The 25,000-nt window shown below is 39.7% G+C and overlaps 1 protein-coding gene across 1 annotated transcript in view; it reads left to right on the plus strand.

Annotated features, from left to right (window-relative positions):
* Positions 1-25,000, plus strand: part of klhdc8b (kelch domain containing 8B) — a gene marked incomplete at both ends in the record, with an annotated part of 87,345 nt that overhangs the window by 45,479 nt on the left and 16,866 nt on the right. The window contains 2 exons of the mRNA XM_083895110.1: positions 2,787-2,951; positions 7,781-8,005. Coding sequence (XP_083751236.1) covers positions 2,787-2,951; positions 7,781-8,005 — 390 coding nt within the window. The remainder of the gene's footprint in view (positions 1-2,786; positions 2,952-7,780; positions 8,006-25,000) is intronic.

The raw sequence follows: 25,000 nt of genomic DNA on the forward strand, positions 1-25,000 counted from the left end.
TTCATTGATTCATATTTCAGCACGTGGCAGTAAATGTGTTAAATCTGTGTTTTTTCGGAGATAGATTCTGCCTCGTGTTTCTCCGTCGTGATGAAACGACGCTGTGAGAAACAAATAGTGACGTTCTTCACCTTAAGGACATTTATGTGCCAATTGAAACTCAATCTAAACTTATGCTACTGGAACGTCAATCGTGCATCCCATAATATTATGCTTTTAAATATTTGCTGTTCTTTACTTTTCGACATTTTACTGTATTTTTTCCCCCCACTTGGCATATAGATGGATCCAGCAGGTGGCAGTATTGCATTAAAATGGCCAGTGAAAACCTCAAGTTTTTAAAATGTATTAAGATTAAAGGTTATTTTTTAAAATATATATATTAACAATATGTATTTTGTTTTGTATTATTTATATATATATATATATACATATATATATATATATAACATATATATATACATATGTATGTATATGTATGTATACGTATGTATATATATGTATACGTATGTATATATATGTGTATGTATACGTATGTATATATATGTATGTATGTATATATATGTATACGTATGTATATATATGAATATGTATGTCTATATGTATGTATACGTATGTATATATACGCATGTATACGTATGTATATATATGTATGTATACGTATGTATATATATATGTATGTATACGTATATATGTATGTATACGTATGTATGTATATATACGTGTATACATATGTATGTATATATACGTATGTATGTATATATACGTTTATATGTGTACGTATGTATGTATATATACGTATATATGTACTTATGTATATATATACATATATATGTATGTATATATATACATATGTATATATGTATACGTATGTATATATATGTATATATGTATATAATTTAATGGGTTAAAATGCTCATAAGTTAGTTTTCTTAATGATCAGGTTTAATGTTGCTTGAAAAAAAAATCAAACGACTGGAAAAAAAAAAAAAACGTTTAAATGTTTAATAGCAGTTGATTTTTTTTCACCTAAGGTGAACAAGGTAATTATTTTTTAAAGGGGTTCATGAGGGTTAAGTTTCTCGATTAGATCGGATTCAGCTTTATTGCCGTCGCGCGTAATATTACAGCTACTTAAGACCACGAAATGCTCTTTGGCTTTGAACCAGAGGTGCAAGAAAAACTCTTTGTTATCCTCGAGCTAAAGCCGGCGTTCACATTCTGTATAAACATCATTAGCAGAACATCACCAGAAACAAACAATGCAAATAGAAGAATAGAATAAACATGGATTCACATTAAAAAGGCTGATTACTGCAGGAATAAATGACGATTTAAATCAGATTACATGAACTCCAGTATTTGACCTCTGCTTGATTTTGCTGCTGCTTTCAGGCTCTGTTTTAGTTTTATTTTCTTTATTAGCTAAAGGAGCTACCATACCATATTTCGGAATTTCTATTTAGGAATTAATACTCAGCGTAAAATTCTCTCTGCTCTTTTGTTTTATTGACGTCAATATTTAAAAAGGATGAACTCACGATGGACCGTGATTATAATCACAGAATCATCTGCATATTTAATAATATGGTTATAATGCGTTCCATTAACATCGGAACTTGGAACTCGGAAATGGGAGTGAGAGACCAGTTGAGAGGCTTGGGCTAACCGTTGTTAGCCATTGTTAGCTATTGTTAGCTCTTACTAGCCATCGTTAGCCATTGTTTGCTATTGTTAGCTATAACTAGCCTTTGTTAGCCATTGTTTGCTAGTGTTAGCTATTACTAGCTATTTTTAGCTGTTACTAGCTAACATTTTAGCCATTGTTAGCTATTACTAGCTAGTGTTAGCTATTACTAGCCATTGTTGGCCATTGTTAGCTATTGTTAGTTAACTATCACTAGCCATTGTTAGCTATTACTAGCTATTTCTAGCCATTGTTAACTATTGTTAGCTATTTCTAGCTATTGTTAGCTGTTACTAGCTAACATTTTAGCCATTGTTAGCTATTACTAGCTAGTGTTAGCTATTACTAGCCATTGTTGGCCATTGTTAGCTATTGTTAGTTAACTATCACTAGCCATTGTTAGCTATTACTAGCTATTTCTAGCCATTGTTAACTATTTCTAGCCATTGTTAGCAGTGCCAGTCGATGGTATTTTGCACACAAACAGTGAAGCAACAGGTCTATGGTTAACAATCAAACATCACCATGTGTGCGACCGATTTACCGTGAAACAGCTACAACAGAAGGGCTGTTACGGCGCCGCATACAGGCTCGGCTTATGCACTGCAGCGTTTTAGCTTCATTTTCAGGGGTCGATGAAGACATTTCCCCGAAACGATGCCGCGTTTACAGAAAACTTATCCGAAACGGCAAAGAAAAAGATTGTTTTTGTGCCGTTTCGGTGCGGACAGGACGTGAGAAGTGTGTGTGTGTGTGTGTGTGTGTGTGTGTGTGTCAGAATGCTGATAAACTGTTCATCTTGAATAATCTCGTCTCTCTGCTGCAGCATCATTTCAGCGCAGTGTTTTGCTGGCTCAGTATATTCAGATGACACTGCACGCAGCAGTCGCCCATAGTCGTGTCCTTGTGCAAAAGTCATGTGCGAGTTTGTCAGAGCGGCTCATGAATATTGCATTTCGTTCGGATGTGACATGAAACGTAAGATGATGCACCGCTTTCTCTCTCTCTCTGCATCCGTGTCCACGCATCGTCGTCGCATCCACCTGTGCGTCCACCCGCAGAGTTGACGACCATTTGCTTTGTTTGTGTCTCCGTGCAGATGGTAAAGTGTACGCGTTGGGCGGGATGGGCGCCGACACCACGCCGCAGGCCTCGGTCAGGGTTTATGAGGCGGAGAAGGACCAGTGGCAGCCCATGACCTCCATGCCCACGCCGCGCTACGGAGCCACGCCCTTCCTCACGGGCAACAAAATCTACATGCTGGGTACGACACGGAGAAGTCACCGTCTCCGTTTTCATTATCTCGTTGTTTCAGTGTCGGTTGTATAAAGTGAAATCACATCGAGAGCCTAAGGCTCAGTGAGTATCAGCGAATCACATCCTGTAAAAAGCCTGTGCTTTTAATCCCGACGTGTTTCCATAATCCTTCTTTGGCAGCGCGGATGCAAAATGAGTCCAAATGGTTTTTCATTCTTAAGAACACCTGTAGAACTGCCTGTGAACACATATGTCTATATATAAGTGCAGTGTGATGCTAACATGTCAACATGGGCCAAAATCTCTGAGCGATGTTTACAGCACGTTGTTGATTTTGTGCCAAGAAGAAACAAAAATATGCAGTTACAGTTCTGCATTTTAAAATCTAAAAGTGAAGAGACTAATTAGCCATTTCCTACTTCATTTAAATCCATACAAATCCATAGTTCTATTTAAGTTAATGGGCCGTTTTATTTTGGTCTCCCTTTCATTGACGTCCTCAACTTTAACGTCTCTGCTAATAGCACGCTGCGGGTACACCAGCAACAAACCCAGTAAACGAAGAAAATAGATTGTTTTAACTAAATGAAACGTTGAATGAAGACGGACAAGGAAAAATGTATTGCAGAAGAACTAAATCGGGCCCATCTTACTCCTGCTATGGATAGAAAACTTTATCGTTAACACGTTAGCATTTAAGCTAGCGGACTTTATCGATAACGTATTATTTGAGCTAGCGCAAGTTATCGCTAACATGCTAGCATTTAAGCTAACTGTATTTATAGCTAACACGTGGCATTTAAGCTAGCGGACGTTATCGCGCTGTAATTTAAGCTAGCGGACTTTATAGCTGATGCATTAGCATTAAAGCTAGCAAACTTTATCGATATAGCGTTATCGCTAACATGTTAGCATTTAAGCTAGGGGACGTGTTCAGTAACACGTTAGCATTTAAGATAGCGGACTTTATCGATAGTGCGTCAAATGCTAACACGTTTGCATTTAAACTAACATACTTTATTGATATCGCGAACATGTTAGCATTTAAGCTAGGGGACGTTATCAGTTACACGTTAACATTTAAGATAGCGGATTTTATTGATAGCGTGTTAGCATTTAAACTAGCAGACTTCATTGATATCGCGTTATCGCTAACATGTTAGCATTTAAGCTAGGGGACGTTATCAGTTACACGTTAGCATTTAAGATAGCGGATTTTATTGATAGCGCGTTAGCATTTAAGCTAGTGGACGTTATTGCTAATATGTTAGCATTTAAGCCTAGCAGACTTTATCGCTTACACGTAACCCCCAATCTCCCCGCAACAAGACGTTATACCATCACAATGACAAGATGTTAAATTAGCGCAAAAAAAAAAATCGGCTTTTAAGCGGTTAAATCTGGGCCTTTCACGGTGTACCTAATAAAGTGGCCGTTTGACACTGACAGTTGCTGCTGAAGGACATATTTGATGAGACTTAATCCTCAGGCTTTGGTGATGTGGGATCATTGTGAACGTCTCAGATGAAGAGGACGTCTCTGTGTCCACTGTGTCTCACACTCACACACACACATAAGCCTTTCAGCTCTGCCACTTTACGCTTTCAGCTCCTAAAGCTATTGATAGCAAAGACAAAAATGTGTCTCTGAGGTCAGCGGCGTCTTAAAGTGCTCGAAGATTATCGATCAGAAGAAGAGAAAAGGTGAAAGAAAAGACGTGTCGCGGAGTGTGGATTCATCTCCCTCCATGATCACAAGTGACATGTGTCCTCATTGTGTCTCTTTATTATTATCACTCCGCGACACGTCTTTGAAATTTTACAGCGCTGCGGTGAATTTGACTCGAGTGAAGATGATTTTCACGTTTGAAAAGACGTAAATCTATCTGACGACGAGAAAGAAGAGAAAGAAGAGAAAGAAGAACTCAACACGTCCTCGTTCTTCTTCTTCTTCTTCCTCCTGAGAGAAAGTTTATCACTCCTTTTTATTCACAGGCTTCACCAGAGGACGTTTTCATGATGAAACTCACTGATGCTGCAGAGACAAGAGAGTTCAGCTTTTCCTTTATGAAACAGCTGCAGCAACAGCAGTAACAGTAACAGCATCAGTAACGGCAGCAGTAACATTAGCAGCAGTAACAGCAGTAACAGCATCAGTAACATTAGCAGTAACATCAGCAGTAACATTAGCAGTAATATTAGCAGCAGTAACATTAGCAGCAGTAACAGCAGCAGTAACATCAGCAGTAACAGCAGCAACAGCATCAGTAACATCAGCAGTAACAGCAGCAACAGCAGCAGTAACATTAGCAGCAGTAAAATTAGCAGTAACATTAGCAGCAGTAACATCAGCAGTAACATTAGCAGCAGTAACATTAGCAGCAGTAACAGTAACAGCAGCAGTAACATCAGCAGCAGTTAACTTGTTATAATCCATCATTTAAAGTAGACTGTGACATTTTAAGGATCTTAATTTTAAATCTTTTTTTAAATAAACTCAGCTGAACTTTAGAGTCTGAACTCTAACAAACCCTGAAGCTGAATAACTGAATATCTCAGTGTTGTCATGTCTCTGTTGACCACAGTAACATTTACTCTCTTTGCTCTTTTCACTTAAAACTCTGTCGTCGTGATTTTCAAAGAGCAAAAGATCTTTAATTCATTCTGAGTGAAATAAGACAAAGGAAGTGAAGCTTTGAGACGATGTGAAGGTTATTTATGTTATTTATGTTATTTATGTCAGATATTAGAGCTTTGAAGTCATGAGATTATTATGATCATAGAACAGAACTCATTCATATATATATATATATATATATATATATATGGATACATCTATATATCTATGAATGAACTTCACTTTGTTTGTCATTTTTCAAAGTTTAGTTCTTTCTTTATTAAACGTCTCTTTGTTACATAATCATCACACTTTGTTTAAAACTTCACCTTCATGTTGAAAAAATTTCATAAACAGAATATTTCAGCTCTAATCAGCGTCTCTTCTGTCTCCTCTGTCTTCTGTCTCCTCTGTCTCTTTTGTCTCTTCCCTCTCCTCTGTCTCTTTTGTCTCTTCTGTCTCCTCTGTCTCTTCCCTCTCCTCTGTCTCTTCTGTCTCTTCCCTCTCCTCTGTCTCTTCTCTCTCCTCTGTCTCTTTTGTCTCTTCTGTCTCCTCTGTCTCTTCCCTCTCCTCTGTCTCTTCTGTCTCTTCCCTCTCCTCTGTCTCTTCCCTCTCCTCTGTCTCTTCTGTCTCTTCTGTCTCTTCTGTCTCTTTTGTCTCTTCTGTCTCCTCTGTCTCTTCCCTCTCCTCTGTCTCTTCTGTCTCTTCCCTCTCCTCTGTCTCTTCCCTCTCCTCTGTCTCTTTTGTCTCTTCTGTCTCCTCTGTCTCTGTCTCTTCTGTCTCCTCTGTCTCTTCTGTCTCCTCTGTCTCTTCCCTCTCCTCTGTCTCTTCTGTCTCTTCTGTCTCCTCTGTCTCTTCCGTCTCTTCTGTCTCCTCTGTCTCTTCCGTCTCTTCTGTCTCTCCTGTCTCTTCTGTCTCCTCTGTCTCTTCTGTCTCCTCTGTCTCTTCCCTCTCCTCTGTCTCCTCTGTCTCTTCTGTCTCTTCTGTCTCCTCTGTCTCTTCCGTCTCTTCTGTCTCTCCTGTCTCTTCTGTCTCCTCTGTGTCTTCTGTCTCTTCTGTCTCTTCTGTCTCTTCCGTCTCTTCTCTCTCTTCTGTCTCTTTTGTCTCCTCCGTCTCTTTGTTTCTCTCTTACCATCCATCTCTTCCTCCTCCACATTCTCCTCTCAATCTTTTTCTCTGCCTCCTTCACGATTATCCTCCTTTTCTCCGTCTTCTTTTCAAAGATAACACCGTCCTTTATTAGATAAAGATCATATATATATATAATATAATATGATAATAAATCATATATAATAATAATAAGTTATAAATAGAACTTGTGTTACTTGGTTTTTCTCTCAGTCTGAAACATTGTCAAGGAGATGTTAGATTTATGTTAATAACCCTGGTTTTATCTCACGTGGGATTTTCTCCTCACATTTACATCCTCGCTGCTCACTCACCACGTGACCTTTGACCTTTGACCTTGTTCTTGAGTTCAGTCTGAGTTAAGTTTGCAGTTAAATAAACGCTGTTTTCTTTGCTGAGCGTTGGCGTTAGCTGAGGACACTTTGTCGATCGGAGCAGATTAGCTTTAGAAGATTGGAAAATAAGGACAAACAATAGTTTTGGTCTACATTTGACTTTTTATCTCATAGTTACGACTTTTTAATCTCATAATTTTTACCTTTTTATCTCATCATTTTAACTTTTTATCTCATAATTCTGACTTTTTATCTCATAATTATGACTTTTTATCTCATCATTTTAACTTTTTATCTCATAATTCCAACTTTTTATTTCAAAATTATGACTTTTTATCTAATAATTATGACTTTTTATCTCATCATTTTATCTTTTTATCTCATAATTATGACTTTTTATCTCATAATTCCAACTTTTTATATCATAATTTTGACTTTTTTTTATCTCAGTTATGACTTTTCATCTAATAAACATGCATTTTTAACTCATAATTATGACTTTTTATCTCATAATTTTGACTTTTTTTAAATCTCATAATTATGACTGTTTATCTCATATTTACAACTTTTTATCTCATAATACAAGTGCAGTTTAAACTTTTGAACCTGTTTATCAAATTCTTTTTATGCTTTACTTTGTATTTACATGCAGTTATAGTAAAACACGACCTTTGTTTCTGACCCTCAGTCTTCACTTCCTCTTCTTCTTCTTCTTCTTCTTCTTCTTCTTCTTCTTCTTCTTCTTCTTGTCACTCAGGCGGTCGTCAGGGAAAGATGCCGGTGACGGCGTTGGAGGCCTTTGACCTGGAGACGAAGAGCTGGACGCGTTACCCTTGCATCCCCAGCAGACGCGCCTTCTCCTGCTGCACCACCAACGACAGGAGCCTCTTCAGCCTGGGAGGCCTCCAGCAGCCGGGGCCTCACAACTTCTACTCCAGGCCTCACTTCGTCAGCACCATGGAGGAGTACCACCTGGATCAAGGTACGTGGACCACCGCCGCTTTGGAGTCGCTCAAAAAGTGTCTTCTCTCTGCAACAGCGTCTCACTCGCGTTTGACGCTTAAGATGGCGGTTAACGTTTCCATGAAGACTGACCGGAAAAAGACGTCATGTGACGTCATGTTTACGTAACTCCCCGATTGTTAAAATGAGTCTCTAATGTAACGCTAAACTTTAAAAACAGAGGCGCAGTACACAGGTACGCTGGTTACGCCGCTCCAGTGCCACTGTAGGCTAACGCTAACGCAATAAACGGTAAACGTTAACGTTGCTGCTAATGTCGTTAACGTGTGTCATCGTTGACGCTGCTAACTGCTATTATTGCGTTTTAACGTGCCCAGCACTACTTAAAACGACTCATGAGAATTCAGTGTCATGACAATGCATTAACGTACGTTAAAGTTAACGCCGTTAACCATCGTTAAATGCGTTAATGTGCTTTAACGATGTCCTTAACGTTAACCTTCATGGAAACGCATCATGCGCTAACGTTGACGCCGTTATCGCGTTAACGTGCTTTAACGTTGTCCTTAATGTTAACCTTCATGGAAAAGCATCATGCGCTAACGTTGACGCCGTTATCGCCGTTAATGCGTTAACGTGCTTTAACGTTGTCCTTAACGCTAACCTTCATGGATACGCATCATGCGCTAACGTTGACGCCATTATCACCGTTAATGCGTGCTTTAACGTTGTCCTTAACGTTAACCTTCATGGAAACGCATCATGCGCTAACGTTGACGGCCTTATCGCGTTACCGTGCTTTAACGTTGTCCTTAACGTTAACCTTCATGGAAACGCATCATTCGCTAACGTTGACACCGTTATCGCCTTTAATGCGTTAACGTGCTTTAACGCTGTCCTTAATGTCAACCTTCATGGAAACGAATCATTCGCTAACGTTGACGCCGCTATCGCCGTTAATTCGTTAACTTGCTTCAACGTTGTCCTTAACGTTAACCTTCATGGAAACGCATCATTCGCTAACGTTGACGCCGTTATTGCGTCAACGTGCTTTAACGCTGTCCTTAATGTTAACCTTCATGGAAACGCATTATGCGCTAACGTTGACGCCGTTATCGCCGTTAATGCGTGAACGTGCTTTAACGTTGTCCTTAACGTTAACCTTCATCATGCGCTAACGTTGCGCTATCGCCGACTCTAAAATAGCTATTACTGTCTTTACACGATTAAAAACTACTTAACTTCCTTCCTTCATGGAAACGCATCATGCGCTAACGTAGACGCCATTATCACCGTTAATGCGTGCTTTAACGTTGTCCTTAACGCTAACCTTCATGGATACGCATCATGCGCTAACGTAGACGCCATTATCACCGTTAATGCGTGCTTTAACGTTGTCCTTAACGTTAACCTTCATGGGAACGCATCATGCGCTAACGTTGACAGCGTTATCGCGTTACCGTGCTTTAACGTTGTCCTTAACGTTAACCTTCATGGAAACGCATCATTCGCTAACGTTGATGCCGTTATCGCCGTTAATGCGCTAACGTGCTTTAACGCTGTCCTTAATGTTAACCTTCATGGAAACGAATCATTCGCTAACGTTGACGCGGCTATCGCCGTTAATGCGTTAACTTGCTTTAACGTTGTCCTTAACGTTAACCTTCATGGAAACGCATCATTCGCTAACGTTGACGCCGTTATCGCGTCAACGTGCTTTAACGCTGTCCTTAATGTTAACCTTCATGGAAACGCATTATGCGCTAACGTTGACGCCGTTATCGCGTGAATGTGCTTTAACGTTGTCCTTAACGTTAACCTTCATCATGCGCTAACGTTGCGCTATTTACGATCTGATAAACCCGACCTTTAGACCTTAAGCGATTGGACTTTCTCTTGAGACCCGAGACTTTTTGCGAGACCTCCTGATTCTGAGGAGCCGACGGCCCCGATCGAGGCTGTTTTAATTCCGCTAACAGACACCAGGGGGCAGTGGAGACAGACATTTAAGCATCACGATGAAGAGGTTTTAACTTTTAATTTTATTTGCTTTTGTCTGGTTTTGTGCACATGCTCCACATCTTCTTCTTCTTCTAATTTTGGTGTATTTCTCGTGGCAGCGTTACAGCACCACATACAGGCCTGGCGTGTTCACTGCAGCGTTACGAGTGAAACAAAACAGTGTTTACTGAAAACGTGACAGAACAGAAAGATAAAGGAAAACCTCTGTTATCCTCAATAGCAATATCCATTTCTAAGTGTCTCTTCTTGTGTCCCCCTGGTGGCCATGTTTCTCATTACAGCGATGTCTCTCAGCTGGTTCCACACCTCAGAAAAAACCTCAACCATCCGTTTAATATCAGTTTAATCTCTGGCTGCCACAAACCACACTGTAATTAATTGGAAATGAAACACCGCACAGAGTTTTTCATTTCGCATATTAGTCGTACAAATTGAAATCATCACCCTGGTGTTTGGTCACTGATCCCAGATCTGAAATAACTCTGTGCCAGAATCTGAGAGGACGACAAATAATAAGTAATTTCAGAGGATTTATTTGCTCTCGGGTTTTGATTTTGGACGCGTGAGAGGAGAGAGAATCCAGAAATAACCGCAGGGTCTCAGAGGCACATCGAGAACACGATCTGCTCCTGATCCAGGCCAAATATAGAAAGATTGAGCTTTAGTTGAGTCATTTTTACACAAACGTCTTTGAGCTGCAGCGCATTCACCGACACGGTCAGAGGAAGAGACTCAGCCTGAACTGTTGCTGCATCAATTCAACACTAACGCAATGTTGGTCTTTTTTCAAGGCCCTTGAAAGTTTTTTAAAATGTCCTTAAATAGACATGGATTATGGAAATCCTTGTTCATGCAAATGCCCTAAATAGACGTGGGTCATCGAAAATCCTTGAAAGTTTTTGACAACTCAAGGACCTTGAACGTTTTTGAAAATTCAAGGACCTTGAAAGTTTTTGAAAATGTCCCTAAATAGACATGGGTCATCGAAAATCCTTGAAAGTTTGTGAATTAAAATAATTAAATGCCCTTGAAAGTTTTTGAAAATTCAATGACCTTGAAAGTTTTTGAAAATATCCCTAAAGAGATGGGTCATTGATTTCCTTGAAAGTTTGTGAATTAAAAAATCAAGGCCCTTGAAAGTTTTTGAAAATGTCCCTAAATAGACATGGATTATCAAAATCCTTGAAAGTTTTTGAAAATGCCCTAAATAGACATGAGTCATTGAAATCCTTGAAAGTTTGCGAATTAAAAAAATTTAAGGCCCATGAAGCTTTTTGAAAATTACCCTCAATAGACATGAGTCATTGAAATCCTTGAACGTTTTTGAAAATACCCTAAATAGACATGGGTCATCGAAAATCCTTGAAAGTTTGTGAATTAAAATAATTCAATGCCTTGAAGGTTTTTGAAAATTCAAGGACCTTGAAAGTTTTTGAAAATGTTCCTAAATAGACATGGGTCTTCGAAAATCCTTGAAAGTTTGTGAATGAAAATTATTCAATGCCCTTGACGTTTTTTGAAAATTCAAGGACCTTGAAAGTTTTTGAAAATTCAAGGACCTTGAAAGTTTTTTGAAAATGTCCCTGAATAGACATGAGTCATTGAAATCCTTGAAAGTTTGTGAATATAAAAAATCAAGGCTCTTGAAAGTTTTTGGAAATTACCCCCAATAGACATGAGTCATTGAAATCCTTGAAAGTTTGTGAATTAAAAAAAATTAAAGGCCCCTTGAAAGTTTTTGAAAATTCAAGGACCTTGAAAGTTTTTGAAAATGTCCCTAAAGAGATGAGTCATTGATTTCCTTGAAAGTTTGTGAATTAAAAAATCAAGGCCCTTGAAAGTTTTTGAAAATTACCCTACATGAGTCATTGAGATGAGTCATCTTTGAAAGTTTGTCACTTATTTCCCTGTAAAAAAAACACAATTATGATTGAATCCTCCATTATTCAGTCCTTGAACTTGAGGTAATTGGTCCTGGAAAGTTTTGGAATTGTATGTCAACCAATGTGTACGCAGCAGTCAGTGCTGTGGCCCCAGTGCTTTCAGATCTGTGTCTGAAATAACACCAGGGTTTTAAAGTAACCTTTACTTTGTTGACATTCATCAGTGATGTGAAGGATTTCCACCCACAACAATCTGTGAATCTTTTCCTTCAGAACAGGATCATTTGATCTCTGATGAGCTTTAATTAGCTCATGTATTTTGTATTTGCTCTGCTGGCATCGCGACATCTGCTCCAAATCCAATTTAATCACCGTGAAAACACGACGTTCTGCCTCCTTTATGAATAATTACGTCTGCTATTAATACAAAAAAAGACAACGTGTTCCTTCAAATGAGTTTGTGTATCTGTATATGAAGGATTATCATGTACGCTAAACTTTAAAAACAGAGGCACACATACGCAGTACACAGGTACGCTAACGTTATTTGTTAGCGCTGCTCTTTTCCTTTAATTAACAGACCGCTCCAGTTCCACTGTAGGCTAACGCTAACGGCGCTAAATGAGCTAATGCAGCTAACGGAGCTAACTGGTAAACGGTGCCTGCACTCTGGTGTGGCGGCACGTAAACATGGCGTCACACGCGTCTTTTTTACCGGTCAGTCGTCATGGAAACGCGTCATGTGTTAATGCGCGTTACCCTAGTGCCCAGCACTGGTATTCGCTAAATCTATGGTTCTCAAACTGTGGTACCCGAACCCGAACTCTGTGGTGGTACTTGGAAGAAAATCCAAGTACCACCACAGAGTGACCGACACTTTATGACAAACATTCAGCTCTGGAGTTTAAAGGCTAAAGATAGCGTTGTTGTCGCATTAGCATTCCATAGCGTAATTGTGCAGCCCATGGCCAAGTGGAAAGGGAACTTGGTTTGTAATCAGAGGGTTGCAGGTTCGAGTCCCCACCAGTAATGGTAATGTTAGCATACGTAGCCGGTGTAATTTAAATAATGTGCAGATTAGCAGGCTAGCTTAAAATGCTAAATGATTAGCGATAAAGTCTGCTAGCTTAAATGCTAGCGCAATGCGCTAAAGTCTGCTAGCTTAAATGCTAACGCGTGGCGATAAATTATGCTAGCTTAAATGCTATCGCGTTAGTGATAAAGTCCACTAGCTTAAATGCTGATGTGTTAGCAATAAAGTCCACTAGCATAAATGCTAACTTATAGCGATAATGTCCACTAGCTTAAATGCTAACATAAGTAAAGGCACAATATTTAGTATATTTTTAAAGAATGGTTGTTCGTGATCTACTTTACAAAAATACATGCTGAAATAATACGACGAAAAATAAAATATATAGTCGATAGAGTCCACCACAGAGTGACAAACATTCAACTCTGGAGTTTAAATGCTAAAGATAAAGATAGCGTTGTTGTCACTGGAACGGTCGCATTAGCATTCCATAGCATAATTGTGCAGCCCTTGGCCAAGTGGAAAGGGAAATTGGTGTGTAACCAGAGGGTTGCAGGTTCGAGTCCCCACCACAGTAATGGTAATGTTAGCACACATAGCCAGTGTAATGTAAATAATGTGCAGACTAGCTATTGGTAAATCTAGTCTGAGTCCGTGATTTACCAAGAATTAACCCCAAAATCTGTTGCTTATTGGTTCCCGTCGCTCCATGTGATTCGCCTCCGCTGTCGCTGGATCTTTGGGAATCTGACATGTTGCCTGTTTATGTGTTGTCTGGTATAGAGGAAACAGGGAATATGGTGAACGCGCTCACCGTACTGTACTGTACACCAACACAATTTTGTGCCGTCTGCCACGGCGGAATTAGCATGTAGCACAATGCCTGCTTTCACGCCTCCCTGTGTCTGTCAGCCCCGGATATCATATTTGATTCATCCCTGTGTGAATCCCCTCAGTCGGCTTTAATGCGCGGGTGCTTTGAAGGATAATGGCCTTTTTCACAGCTATCAGGCCTCATCCTCACCTCGCCTTTGAAGAGAGGCCCAGACTGAGAAAGCTGACAGAATGAACACAGCAGCAGCAGCAGCAGCAGCAGCAGCAGCAGTGTCTGGTTGAGGTGTCAACACCACATACTTGCCTCTGTTATGCGTCTGTCATAAAAAATAAATACATCATCACCATCATCACCACAGCGTTTGTCTTTCATAGGCCTCTCGTAGCACATTTAACTGTGTGATGCTTTCAGGCAAAAAAATAAAGGGAACGGCTTTCGAAATGATGCATGAGGAATATGAGGATATTCTGGCCCGGGGGCCCAATGGCGGCCCGCAGAAACATTTGTAGCGGCCCCCGCAGTGAATTACAGTTGATAGTTTTAATCCAGGAGCGACTAAGCTTGTTAAATGTTTATTGGACATTACTGGATACAGACCAATAAGTGTAAACAAAAATACTGGGTATTTACCTGGTTTCTATATGGTGAATTTTAGTGTTTTATTGGGTTATAAGCTGGTAATAAGCAGGTAGCTACAGCCCCCAATTACTAGCTATTTACCCAGTAAATATATGGTAACAGAAATGTGTTACTTGGTATTAACCTGTAATTGGAAGGTAAGAACAATGGCCAATACTATAATAGTAAATTATAACCTAGTAAATTATAAAGCGTTATTATATTAATGCTTAAATTACATTATATTACATTTATATTACTTAACGCTAAACTGTAGAACTGAAATCTGGTCATTAAAATGATTACAAATGGGATTTCTTTCTGTTTTTTTTTTTCCTTTGGCGGCCCTCAGTCCAATGTTGGGTTCCTAAATTGGCCCTCAGGTATCAGAACTTTGAGAACCCCTGATTTAGAGTGACCAATTCACCTAATTCCCACATTGCATGTTTTTGGACCGTGGTAGGAAGCCGGAGAACCCGGAGAAAACCCTCGCACACACGGTGGAGAACATGCTAACTCCTTGCAGAAAGGCCCTTGTTCCGAAGTTGTTCCAAACGGTGCTCGAAACCCAGGAACCGGGGTCTTCTTGCTAACCACCACACCAACCGTTGCTTATGTTTTCAGCCTTGAAACACCTTGTGTTTTCATGGAGACAACCGATATAACTTTTTCGATGGGCAAACCAATGCGGGGCCCAGTGTTACTGAATACGTATCGGACTTGCGTAATTTGGCCCACTTCAATCCCATCTCCCGTTCTGTTCGGTACAGTTTGGAACAGTCAAGGCCTCGGGTCAGGCTTGCGTCAGTGAGCGCGTGGGTAGATGCGCCAGATACGCCGCGATAGACGTTCTACGGGCGTGTTGCGGACGAGGAACGCAACACCGCCGACAACAATGGAGGACGTCCAGCAGCCCGCCGAGCTTTGAATGAGAATAGACCACTGTGGGCGCATGGGACACTTGCGCCCACTTGTCTGTTACCCAATTAGCCGACTGTCGCGGGGGCTAGCTCCGCCTGTACCATTAATCTAGTACCCCGAGGGAAGGTTACGGATAAATTGTTTGTTTTTGGTACTACTGAAAATACACATCGTACCAAATCAAAGAAGGAAACAGGCCATAAGGACCCACTTAGTACTCAGGCAGCCTGGACAGGGTATTAAGTGGACATGGTCTTGGGACCCATTTTGTCATTTATCTTGTGGACATGCATTTTGTCCACAAATGCCCTCACAACAGTTAGAAAGACACGTTTGCGTCTCTGAGTGTGTCTGACTGATCGCTTCCTGCATCTCTGTTGCCGGGGATTGAATGTTTTTATTTTCCACGGCTCCCTCTGGACGGGGGTCGAGGATCCGCGAACAGCGCTGACGGCAGCGGAGATAAACAAGATATGGAGTCAGCAGCGATAACGGCAGCGTGTTCGTATGCGTTTGTCCTCCCGAGGCTTTTCCGACGCGGAGCTCATCACCTGTACCTGACAAAACCCCCCCGACGACAGAGTACAGTACAGTGTCTGGAATGGTAGGATCATAGTGATTTGCATTTAAATGTTAGCCCACATTAGCATGCAGGACCGGTTACTCAAAAACACAAATAAAAACGTTGGAGTGGAACGTTGGGGTAAATGGATGCTTTGCTGCTGTGTAGCTGTGAGTCTTAAAGCTGCAGCGTTCCAGGTCGCATCGTTTTTTTGTCACTTCTGCTACGCTACTGGGCTTTATCGCTACGCGCTAGCATGTAAGCTAGTGGACTTTATCGCTAACACGTCAGCATTTAAACTAGTGGACTTTAATACTAACGCGTCAGCATTTAAGCTAGTGGACTTTATTGCTACGCGTTTGCATTTAAGCTAGTGGACTTTATCGCTAACACGTCAGCATTTAAGCTAGTGGACTTTATCGCTAACACGTCAGCATTTAAGCTAGTGGACTTTATCGCTAACACGTCAGCATTTAAGCTAGTGGACTTTATCACTTACGCGTCAGCATTTAAGCTAGTGGACTTTATCGCTAACAGGTCAGCATTTAAGCTAGTGGACTTTATCGCTAACGCGTGAGCATTTAAGCTAGTGGATTTTATCGCTACGCTTCAGAATTTAAGCTAATGGACTTTATTGCTACGCGTTAGCATTTAATCTAGTGGACTTTGGCACTATGCGTTAGCATTTAAGCTAGCAGACTTTATTGCTAACGTGTTAGCATTCAAGCTAGCGGACTTGACCTTCGCACACTTTCTCCAGAGCTGTTCTACTGATTATACCAGGATTTATGACTGATTTTTGACTGTAGAAAATTGAACGAACACATTTCAAATATTCATTTGAATAATAATAAGTGATTACTGTGTGATATTTGTGCAGATCTGTGAGAATCAGACATTTTCTTCAGTATGTAAGAATGCAATGTGTATAGATCTGGACAATATTTGAACTAAATTGGTCATTGGACACATAAAGTTGATTTTTTTTTTCATTATCTAATGTATTATTAGTAAACAGCAGCAGCACACAGATGTATGTCTCCAAATATTAAACAAATAATTTCTTAACTTTTGCCCTAATACTAGGTCGTATTTAACAAATATTGAGCCTCATGCGATTTGAGAATTGCAACGGGCCGTGTTGCGATTTTGGTCAAATTTCGATGAATTGTTCAGTCCGAGTATAAATACTAGGCTAAGGCGTTCCTCTGTACCTAATGAAGTGGCACATGATTGTAGATGCGATGTTTTTATCTCTTATTTACAGAATTTACTTCCTCTACTCACAACAGTTGTGGTAATTTGAGAGGACAAAGTCTCGTGAAGCTTGTGAAGTGTTTAAAAAGAACTTTCCTTGAGCTGATTGCGGCGGCAGTGACGGTGGTGATGATGTTGTTGTTGATGATGATGTTGTTGTTGTTGATGTTGATGATGTTGTTGGTGATGACATGCAACAGGTCATCACGACGCCTCGTTTCCGCCCGCCGCGTTGGCAGCCGGCGACGCTGCGGACGCATCAGTATGCAAATGAGCGTGGCGGCGCTACGGTAATTTGCATTCATGCATATTTAACGGATCCTCTAACTGACGGCGATGCTCGCGAGAAACTGTAATTACAACAAGTGAGAAGCCGTTTAACCGAAGAACGAGGATCGTCGTTGTCTGAGGAGCAACTGCTTATTGTTCACAGTGTTATTGTAAGAAGAATTAATATATAATATAAATATATATGACACATGCTGTACATTAGCGTCCCTGTACAGAGAGAAATATTTCCATATATATGTCTATACTAAGACATAGATTTAAAACGTATATTAAATGGCCAGTTTTTATCTGAATTATTACAATAAAACATGTTTAATATAGTGATAATGCATACTTATACAGAGAAATACTATTATTTTACAGGTTATTATGATTAAACATCTTTATTTATGGACAAGCTGGAGGGTTTTGTAGAAAAACACAGTTATTTTACAGATTTTTACTAAATCCTTGAAATATTACAATCAAACATCTTTAATTAATGTACAATACTAAAGGTTTTGCTGAAAAATACTGCATCTCAATATACCCGCCCAAAAAAATTATATATTATGTGCATATATTACATTACAAACAAATCCACGTTTTGACCCCGAAGCCTAATAATGCAATTATCAAATACACATGAATTATTTAAAACTATAAATTAGAGTTTGTCTCGGTTCACTTTTTAATCCGAATCAAATGCTCAGCTAATGAAATAGGAGCTAACCTATTAGCTACGGTATTTTCACGCCGTGGCGTTCACGTAATTTGTTCAGCATGAAAAATCTGGTGTAAACGCAGAAACTGGGCTCAGTTTACGTCCGTGTCATGCTAGCTCACTTCACAGGTGATACTTTGGCTAACGTTAGCTGTGGTCCGTTCCCTAACTTGTGTTTCATTATCATGTTAGCTCATTTTTTACAAGTGCTGGTTTGGCTGCAGAAAGTTCTGAAACTGGACTTCAGTTCACGTCTGTTCTCATGCTAGCTCACTTCACAGGTGATACTTTGGCTAACGTTAGCTGTGGTTCGTTCTCTAACTTTGCTTGTGTTCCATTATCATGTTAGCTCAGTCTTTACAGGTGCTAGTTTGGCTGCAGAAGGTTCTGAAACTGGACTTCACTTCAGGTCAGATCTCATGTTAGTTTAGTTCACATGTGATAGTTTAGCTAACGTTAGCTGCACCATCATGTCTGTGAAGGTTTCTCAGTCCTCCAGGTCATCATCGTCTTCTGTAGTTATCTCTAGACTGGACTCAGTTGAGTTAAGAACCAAGTCCAGATGATCAGATTTAACGAACCAGGGCTCAGTTTACATACGTCTCATGCTAGCTCACTTCACAGGTGATACTTTGGCTAACGTTAGCTGTGGTCCGTTCCCTAACTTGTGTTTCATTAACATGTTAGCTTAGTCTTTACAGGTGCTAGTTTGGCTGCAAAAGGTTCTGAAACTGGACTTCAGTTCACGTCTCTTCTCATGTTAGCTTAGTGCACAGGTGATAGTTTAGCTAACGTTAGCTGCACCACCATGTCTATGAAGGTTCTCAGTCCTCCAGCTCATAATCATCTTCTGTAATTATCTCTAGACTGGACTCAGTTGAGTTAAGAACCAAGTCCAGATTATCAGATTAAACGAACCAGTGCTCAGTTTACGTCCGTCCCGTCCTCGCTTCCCTCTCAGGTGATAATTTGGCTAATTTTAGCAGCTAATGTTCTTTAACTGGCTCCTTTTCTAATGAGCCGAGGGTTCATTTCTCACGTCCGGCTGCTGAATCGTGGCTAATGGCAGAAGCCACGGTGACTGTGGTGGAAAATGAGCTGGAAAAGTTTTCTCATCTGAATAAAATATAATGCAGATTTAAATCTTATATCATCTTATATATTTTCTTCATATATATATATATATATATATATATATATATATATATATATATATATATATATATATATATATATATATGAAGAAAAGGCTGTGGAAGAATTGAGCAAATTTATTTAGCACCCCCCCCCCCCCCCCCAAAAAAAAGAAAATGTCCTGTGACTAATCTGTGGCTCGGAAACCAATTTCTGTGAATGTCTGAGTTACGGCAAAGACATTCGTCTTTTAAACGGTGAATCGGTATCTGCTATAAACGAGAAGTTCATGGTCTGTGTTAATAATAAATAACATATACAGATGAAACAGCTTTGAAAAGCTTTTTTTAATTTCCCCCCAAACCTTCACACTTGTCATTTTACTGCATTTCTGTCTCACAGTGACTGCTCGCTGCTTTGGTGCATACGTTTAAAGGTGTAAAGTCTGATATGAATGTAATTCTTGGCCATCAGTGCACTTTGTATTTGTCGCCAACAATATTTGGCATGTGTACTTCCTGTTGCCGTAACTCCTAGACCATTTGTGGTATCTAAAAAGCGTCTCAGTATTGTAATTCTTAAACGGTTGAATAACTGCCAGATATTGGACAGTGAAAGTTATCTTGGGAAAAGGGGGCAAAAGAAGTCACTCATTGAACTTTATTTTCTTGCACAATTCTACAGCCGTAAAATTAAAAATAAATCCAGGCGACCTCATTATCATGATGTTATAAGAGGGTGAAAACTAGGGGAAAAAAAATCCCAAATCACATAGGAATCGGGATTCTCATCATCCATGATTCTGAATCGATTTATAAACTTCAAAAAATCGATTTTTGAAAAAAAAAAAATATATATATATTTTTTAAGTTTTCTATTGTGAAAAACCGCACAAAACACCAGTTTGTGTTATTTTTGTACAGTTTATTTTTGTAACTTCTGGGAGAAAAAGGCAGCTAGCCTGAGCTTTTAGTTATGCAAGTTATTTTTTTGTACAGTAAGTAAGTTTTTATTTGTTTTGAATGAATAAATCATTAAAGGCGCCATATGTGAGAATGTGGCCAAAAACGGTTACTACACTCAAATTGCAAAATACCGAGGTCTTTTAGGTTTCGTTTTCTGACGTAACTGGCAACCCGCGGTTGCTCGGCAGCTGAGGCTCTACTGACTGCAGTGATTGGTAGATGGCGGTAGGTGGCGCCACCTGACGCCAAAACATGATTGAAAAAAAACATAAACATGATTTGCAGTCTGCAAAATATTTTTTTTAATGCAAATATTTGTATGTACTGTTGTTGATGGTGAGTTCAGTTTGTTATATGAACATTATTCCTGAGTCTCTGTGACATATTAGGAGGATTTTATCATTTATTACATAATGCACCTTTAAGTTTTGTCTTGAGTTTGCCTTTTTGTGATCACATTATCACATTATCTTATACAAACCGCATTGTTTTGATGCCATAATTTGCCTTAACACACTATCCATTGTATACATTTTTGAATCGTTTGAATCGAGAATCGTTTGAATCGAGAATCGATTTTGAATCGAATCGTGAATCACCCAGAGATTCACATCCCCCAGTAGCACCGACATCAGGAGCCCGAAAAGCTCATTGCGATGCACGTTGTTGACCCGCGTTGCAGGGTTAACGCGACCTTGTAAACCATGAAAATGCGGCCTTGTAAACCTTGAAAGGCTCCTGTGACCTTGGAGACGCGAGAACGATCCCGTGACGAGCGGTTTCTAGTTTGTCGGGGACATGAAACGCTGGCTGTTTGCTTCGCCGACGGCCGAGCCGCGCCTGTTCAACCAAACGCTCGCAGAGACAGGAATTACTGCCGCGCATTACGCCTGAGGCTCGCGTCGGACGTTTTAGATTTAATCGCGTAGTAAAAACAGAGTGTAAATGACCTCGCGTTATTGACCGCGGCGCTCACGGAGTCTTTAAATCACTTGTCGGACAAAGTCGGCGTGTTCGCCCCGAGGCATCGTTCACAAACCTAACAACACAAACTTGAACCCAACCTCTTAATCTCTCAGAACTCCATCGCCTCCTCGAAGAAAGACGACCTTGTTCGAGGTGAAGTGATCGGCCCTCGCGGCGTCTCATCATCAATCCTCCTCCTCCTCCTCCGGGATCCTCTCAGCGCGTCGTACGGAATGTGTTGATCCGACGCTCACACCTCACCCTTGAGAGGAACTATTGTGTCATGAATGCACAAGTTTATATGAAAGCGGATGAAGACGCTCGTCCTGGAGTACAAACACCAACAGGAAATCCACGTGTTGAATGAAGAGTGTCGGCTTGTTAGTACGTTTGTGACAAACTTAACCTCAAAGGCTAAAATAATAACAAACACTGTGCAACGTCATTAGGCACAAAGCAAATGTGCCCAATGTTTTTTTTGAAGAAACTCAGCTCACTGTCAAAGTGCATCATCGATCATTTCCTGAATTTCAAAAATTCATAAAAAATTTTCCTTAATAGATTTTCAAATATTTTCAACGCATCCTTGTTAAGGGCGATGGCGACTTTTATGATGGTAAATTTTAAGTCAATCCGAGATACTTTTTGTTTTCGAGAAGAAACTCGGCTCACTGTCAAAGTGCATCAGGGCAAATGGATCATTTCCTGAATTTCAAAAATTCATTAAAATTTTTCCTTAATAGATTTTCTAATATTTTCAACAGATCCTTGTTCACTGCAATGGCGACTATTATGATGGTGAATTTCAAGTAATTCCGAGATACTTTTTATTTTCGAGAAGAAACTCAGCTCACTGTGTGTTGGACACAAAACATATTCGTAGATGTAAAAGAAAAACGAGTGAAATCGGAACCGTCGAGTCTTTTTAAATCCTCTCCAGTTTCCTTCTGTAGACGTGAAGCTCACATTATCTCGTGATCTCGTCCCACAGATTTGTTTTGCCTCCTGCTGATGTCGTCTCTTTTTAATAAAGCTCCGCTGCCTGCAGAGTCATTACGGTGTGAATCAACAAATGAGAGCGAGGATGTGTTGAGCGATAACTCGGAAACAAGCCGACAGCTGCTGTCACACGTCCACAAACCTGTCTTTTTATTCTCCTCTGCACAAAACTCTCATCATAATCATTTTAAAATGTCATATATATTTCCCTCCTTGATGTCTTTACTGTGATCTTTTGTAGTTATTTTATTTCAAACTATGTAAAGCTGAGTGAAAGTGACATTTTCAACAGGTAAAAAACAGATTATAGACATTTATGACTCAAGATAAATGGATAAATCTGACTGGACACTTTAATCTAACTGTGTTTGTTCTTCTTTACATTCTTTTGTGATGAAAGACAATAGTACGGTGGCCCTGAGGTTTTTGTATTTTAAGATTTGGGTTTGTGTTTTTGGATTTGCGTTTGTGTATCTTGATTTGCGTTTGTTTCTTGATTTGCGATTGTGTTTTTGTGATTTGCGTTTCTGTTCCTTGATTTGCGTTTGTGTTAATTGATTTGCGTTTGTGTTTTTAGATTTGCGTTTGTGTTTCTTGATTTGCGTTTGTGTTTTTAGATTTGCGTTTGTGTTTCTTGATTTGCGTTTGTGTTTTTAGATTTGCGTTTGTGTTTCTTGATTTGCGTTTGTGTTTCTTGATTTGCGTTTGTGTTTCTTGATTTGCGTTTGTGTTTTTTGATTTGCGTGTGTTTCTTGATTTGCGTTTATGTTTCTTGATTTACGTTCGTGTTTTTAGATTTGCGTTTGTGTTTCTTGATTTGCGTTTGTGTTTCTTGATTTGCGTTTGTGTTTCTTGATTTGCGTTTGTGTTTCTTGATTTGCGTTCGTGTTTCTTGATTTGCGATTGTGTTTTTCTGATTTGCGTTTGTGTTTCTTGATTTGCGTTTGTGTTTCTTGATTTGCGTTTGTGTTTCTTGATTTGCGTTTGTGTTTTTTGATTTGCGTGTGTTTCTTGATTTGCGCTTGTGTTTCTTGTTTTGCGTTCGTGTTTCTTGATTTGCGATTGTGTTTTTTTGATTTGCGTGTGTTTCTTGATTTGCGTTTGTGTTTTTAGATTTGCGTTTGTGTTTCTTGATTTGCGTTTGTGTTTCTTGATTTGCGTTTGTGTTTCTTGATTTGCGTTTGTGTTTTTTGATTTGCGTGTTTCTTGATTTGCGCTTGTGTTTCTTGTTTTGCGTTCGTGTTTCTTGATTTGCGATTGTGTTTTTCTGATTTGCGTTTGTTTCTTGATTTGCATTTGTGTTTCTTGATTTGCGATTGTGTTTCTTGATTTACGTTCGTGTTTTTTGATTTGCGCTCGTGTTTCTTGTTTTGCATTTGTGTTTCTTGATTTGCGATTGTGTTTTTCTGATTTGCGTTTGTGTTTCTTGTTTTGCGTTCGTGTTTCTTGATTTGCGTTTGTTTCTTGATTTAAGTTCGAGTTTCTTGATTTGCGCTTATGTTTTGTGATTTGCGTTTGTTTCTTGATTTGCGATTGTGTTTTTCTGATGTTCGTCTGTGCTGCATTTAAACCTCTTTAGCTTTCACCTCTTGCTGTGTTGTTATAGTTTCGTGATTTCAAAAACGACCTCAGCAGCTTCATAACTTTAATAATAATCATAATAACGCACAGATTTTTAACTGCAGAGGAAACGTTTCACTCGTTTTTTTTTTCTTTCTCTGCAATTAAAAGTTTTAGAAACGCAGTGAGTGTGAAAGTGAAAACGTGCTGTGGTTTTCTTCACAGTTTATATCTGCACCTGCAAACGTGATCGATTTGCTCTTGTTTGTACTTGACAAGGTTGTTCTCATCATCTACATCATCAGAGTGGAGCGGGATTATCATCCACAGCAGCTCAGAGACTGGGATTGTAGGAAAAACAGGAAACCAAAAGCCTTGTTTCTGGGTTATTGATGTTGTTTTATTTCTCAGGAAGATAAATTACCTTGACAAGTGAGGTTTGCACTGGAAAAATAATCACTTTTTCTTGTAAATAAAGGTCACCATATTATGCAAAATCAACGTTTTAATCATTTAAGTCCTTATTTTTGGGACTCTGGAGGTCCTATCGGTCTGCAAAGGGTGGATAAAAGATGACTCGCTGGTGTTTTTGTGCTCCTCCTCAGTCTAAATACAGGAGATAAAAAACACGCGACGTTGACTTCCGCGATCATCGTGACGTCACAACGCGCTAAATTCCTGGAATTGTTGTCTCCGCTTTGTCGGCAACGGTATCCGAAAAACTGCGAGTCGGAGAAAAGTTCTATCCTCGTCTCCCCACAGTGCAGCACAGAGTTCTCCGCACAATTCCAGCCTCAGAGGATTTATGACTGCGATTCGTACGTCACACTCTAAGCGTTCGGGATATTCCTGCTTCCTGTTTTCTCGCTCGTTCTTTCTGAAATATGATGACACTTGCCCCCCCCCACATTGAAAATAAACCGAACCATCTCATCTCCCTTTGATCTGAGCTGTGGGCGGAGCTAAGTGAGCCCCGAACGACAGAAAACGGGGAAAACGATGGTTGTAAAATGTCAGCAAATTTTTCGTCTCTATTGTTTTCCCGTTTCATCTTCGTCAGCTGATTTAATAACATCATCATCATCATCAAAACGCGTCCTTGTCTGACACCTGACAACAAAAGTGTTGTGTTGTCTTTATGTAAATAACACAAACACAAACTTATGAGTTTATTGTTGCCTCTGTTGATAACTTTGGCTCATTCCCTCAATCCTCAACTTTCAGATTAGAGCATTGATCGTCGTGATCTATAGGTGGAAGTGGGG

This window comes from Microchirus variegatus (genome assembly GCF_963457635.1).
Source record: "Microchirus variegatus genome assembly, chromosome: 9".
NCBI classification, from domain to species: domain Eukaryota; kingdom Metazoa; phylum Chordata; class Actinopteri; order Pleuronectiformes; family Soleidae; genus Microchirus; species Microchirus variegatus.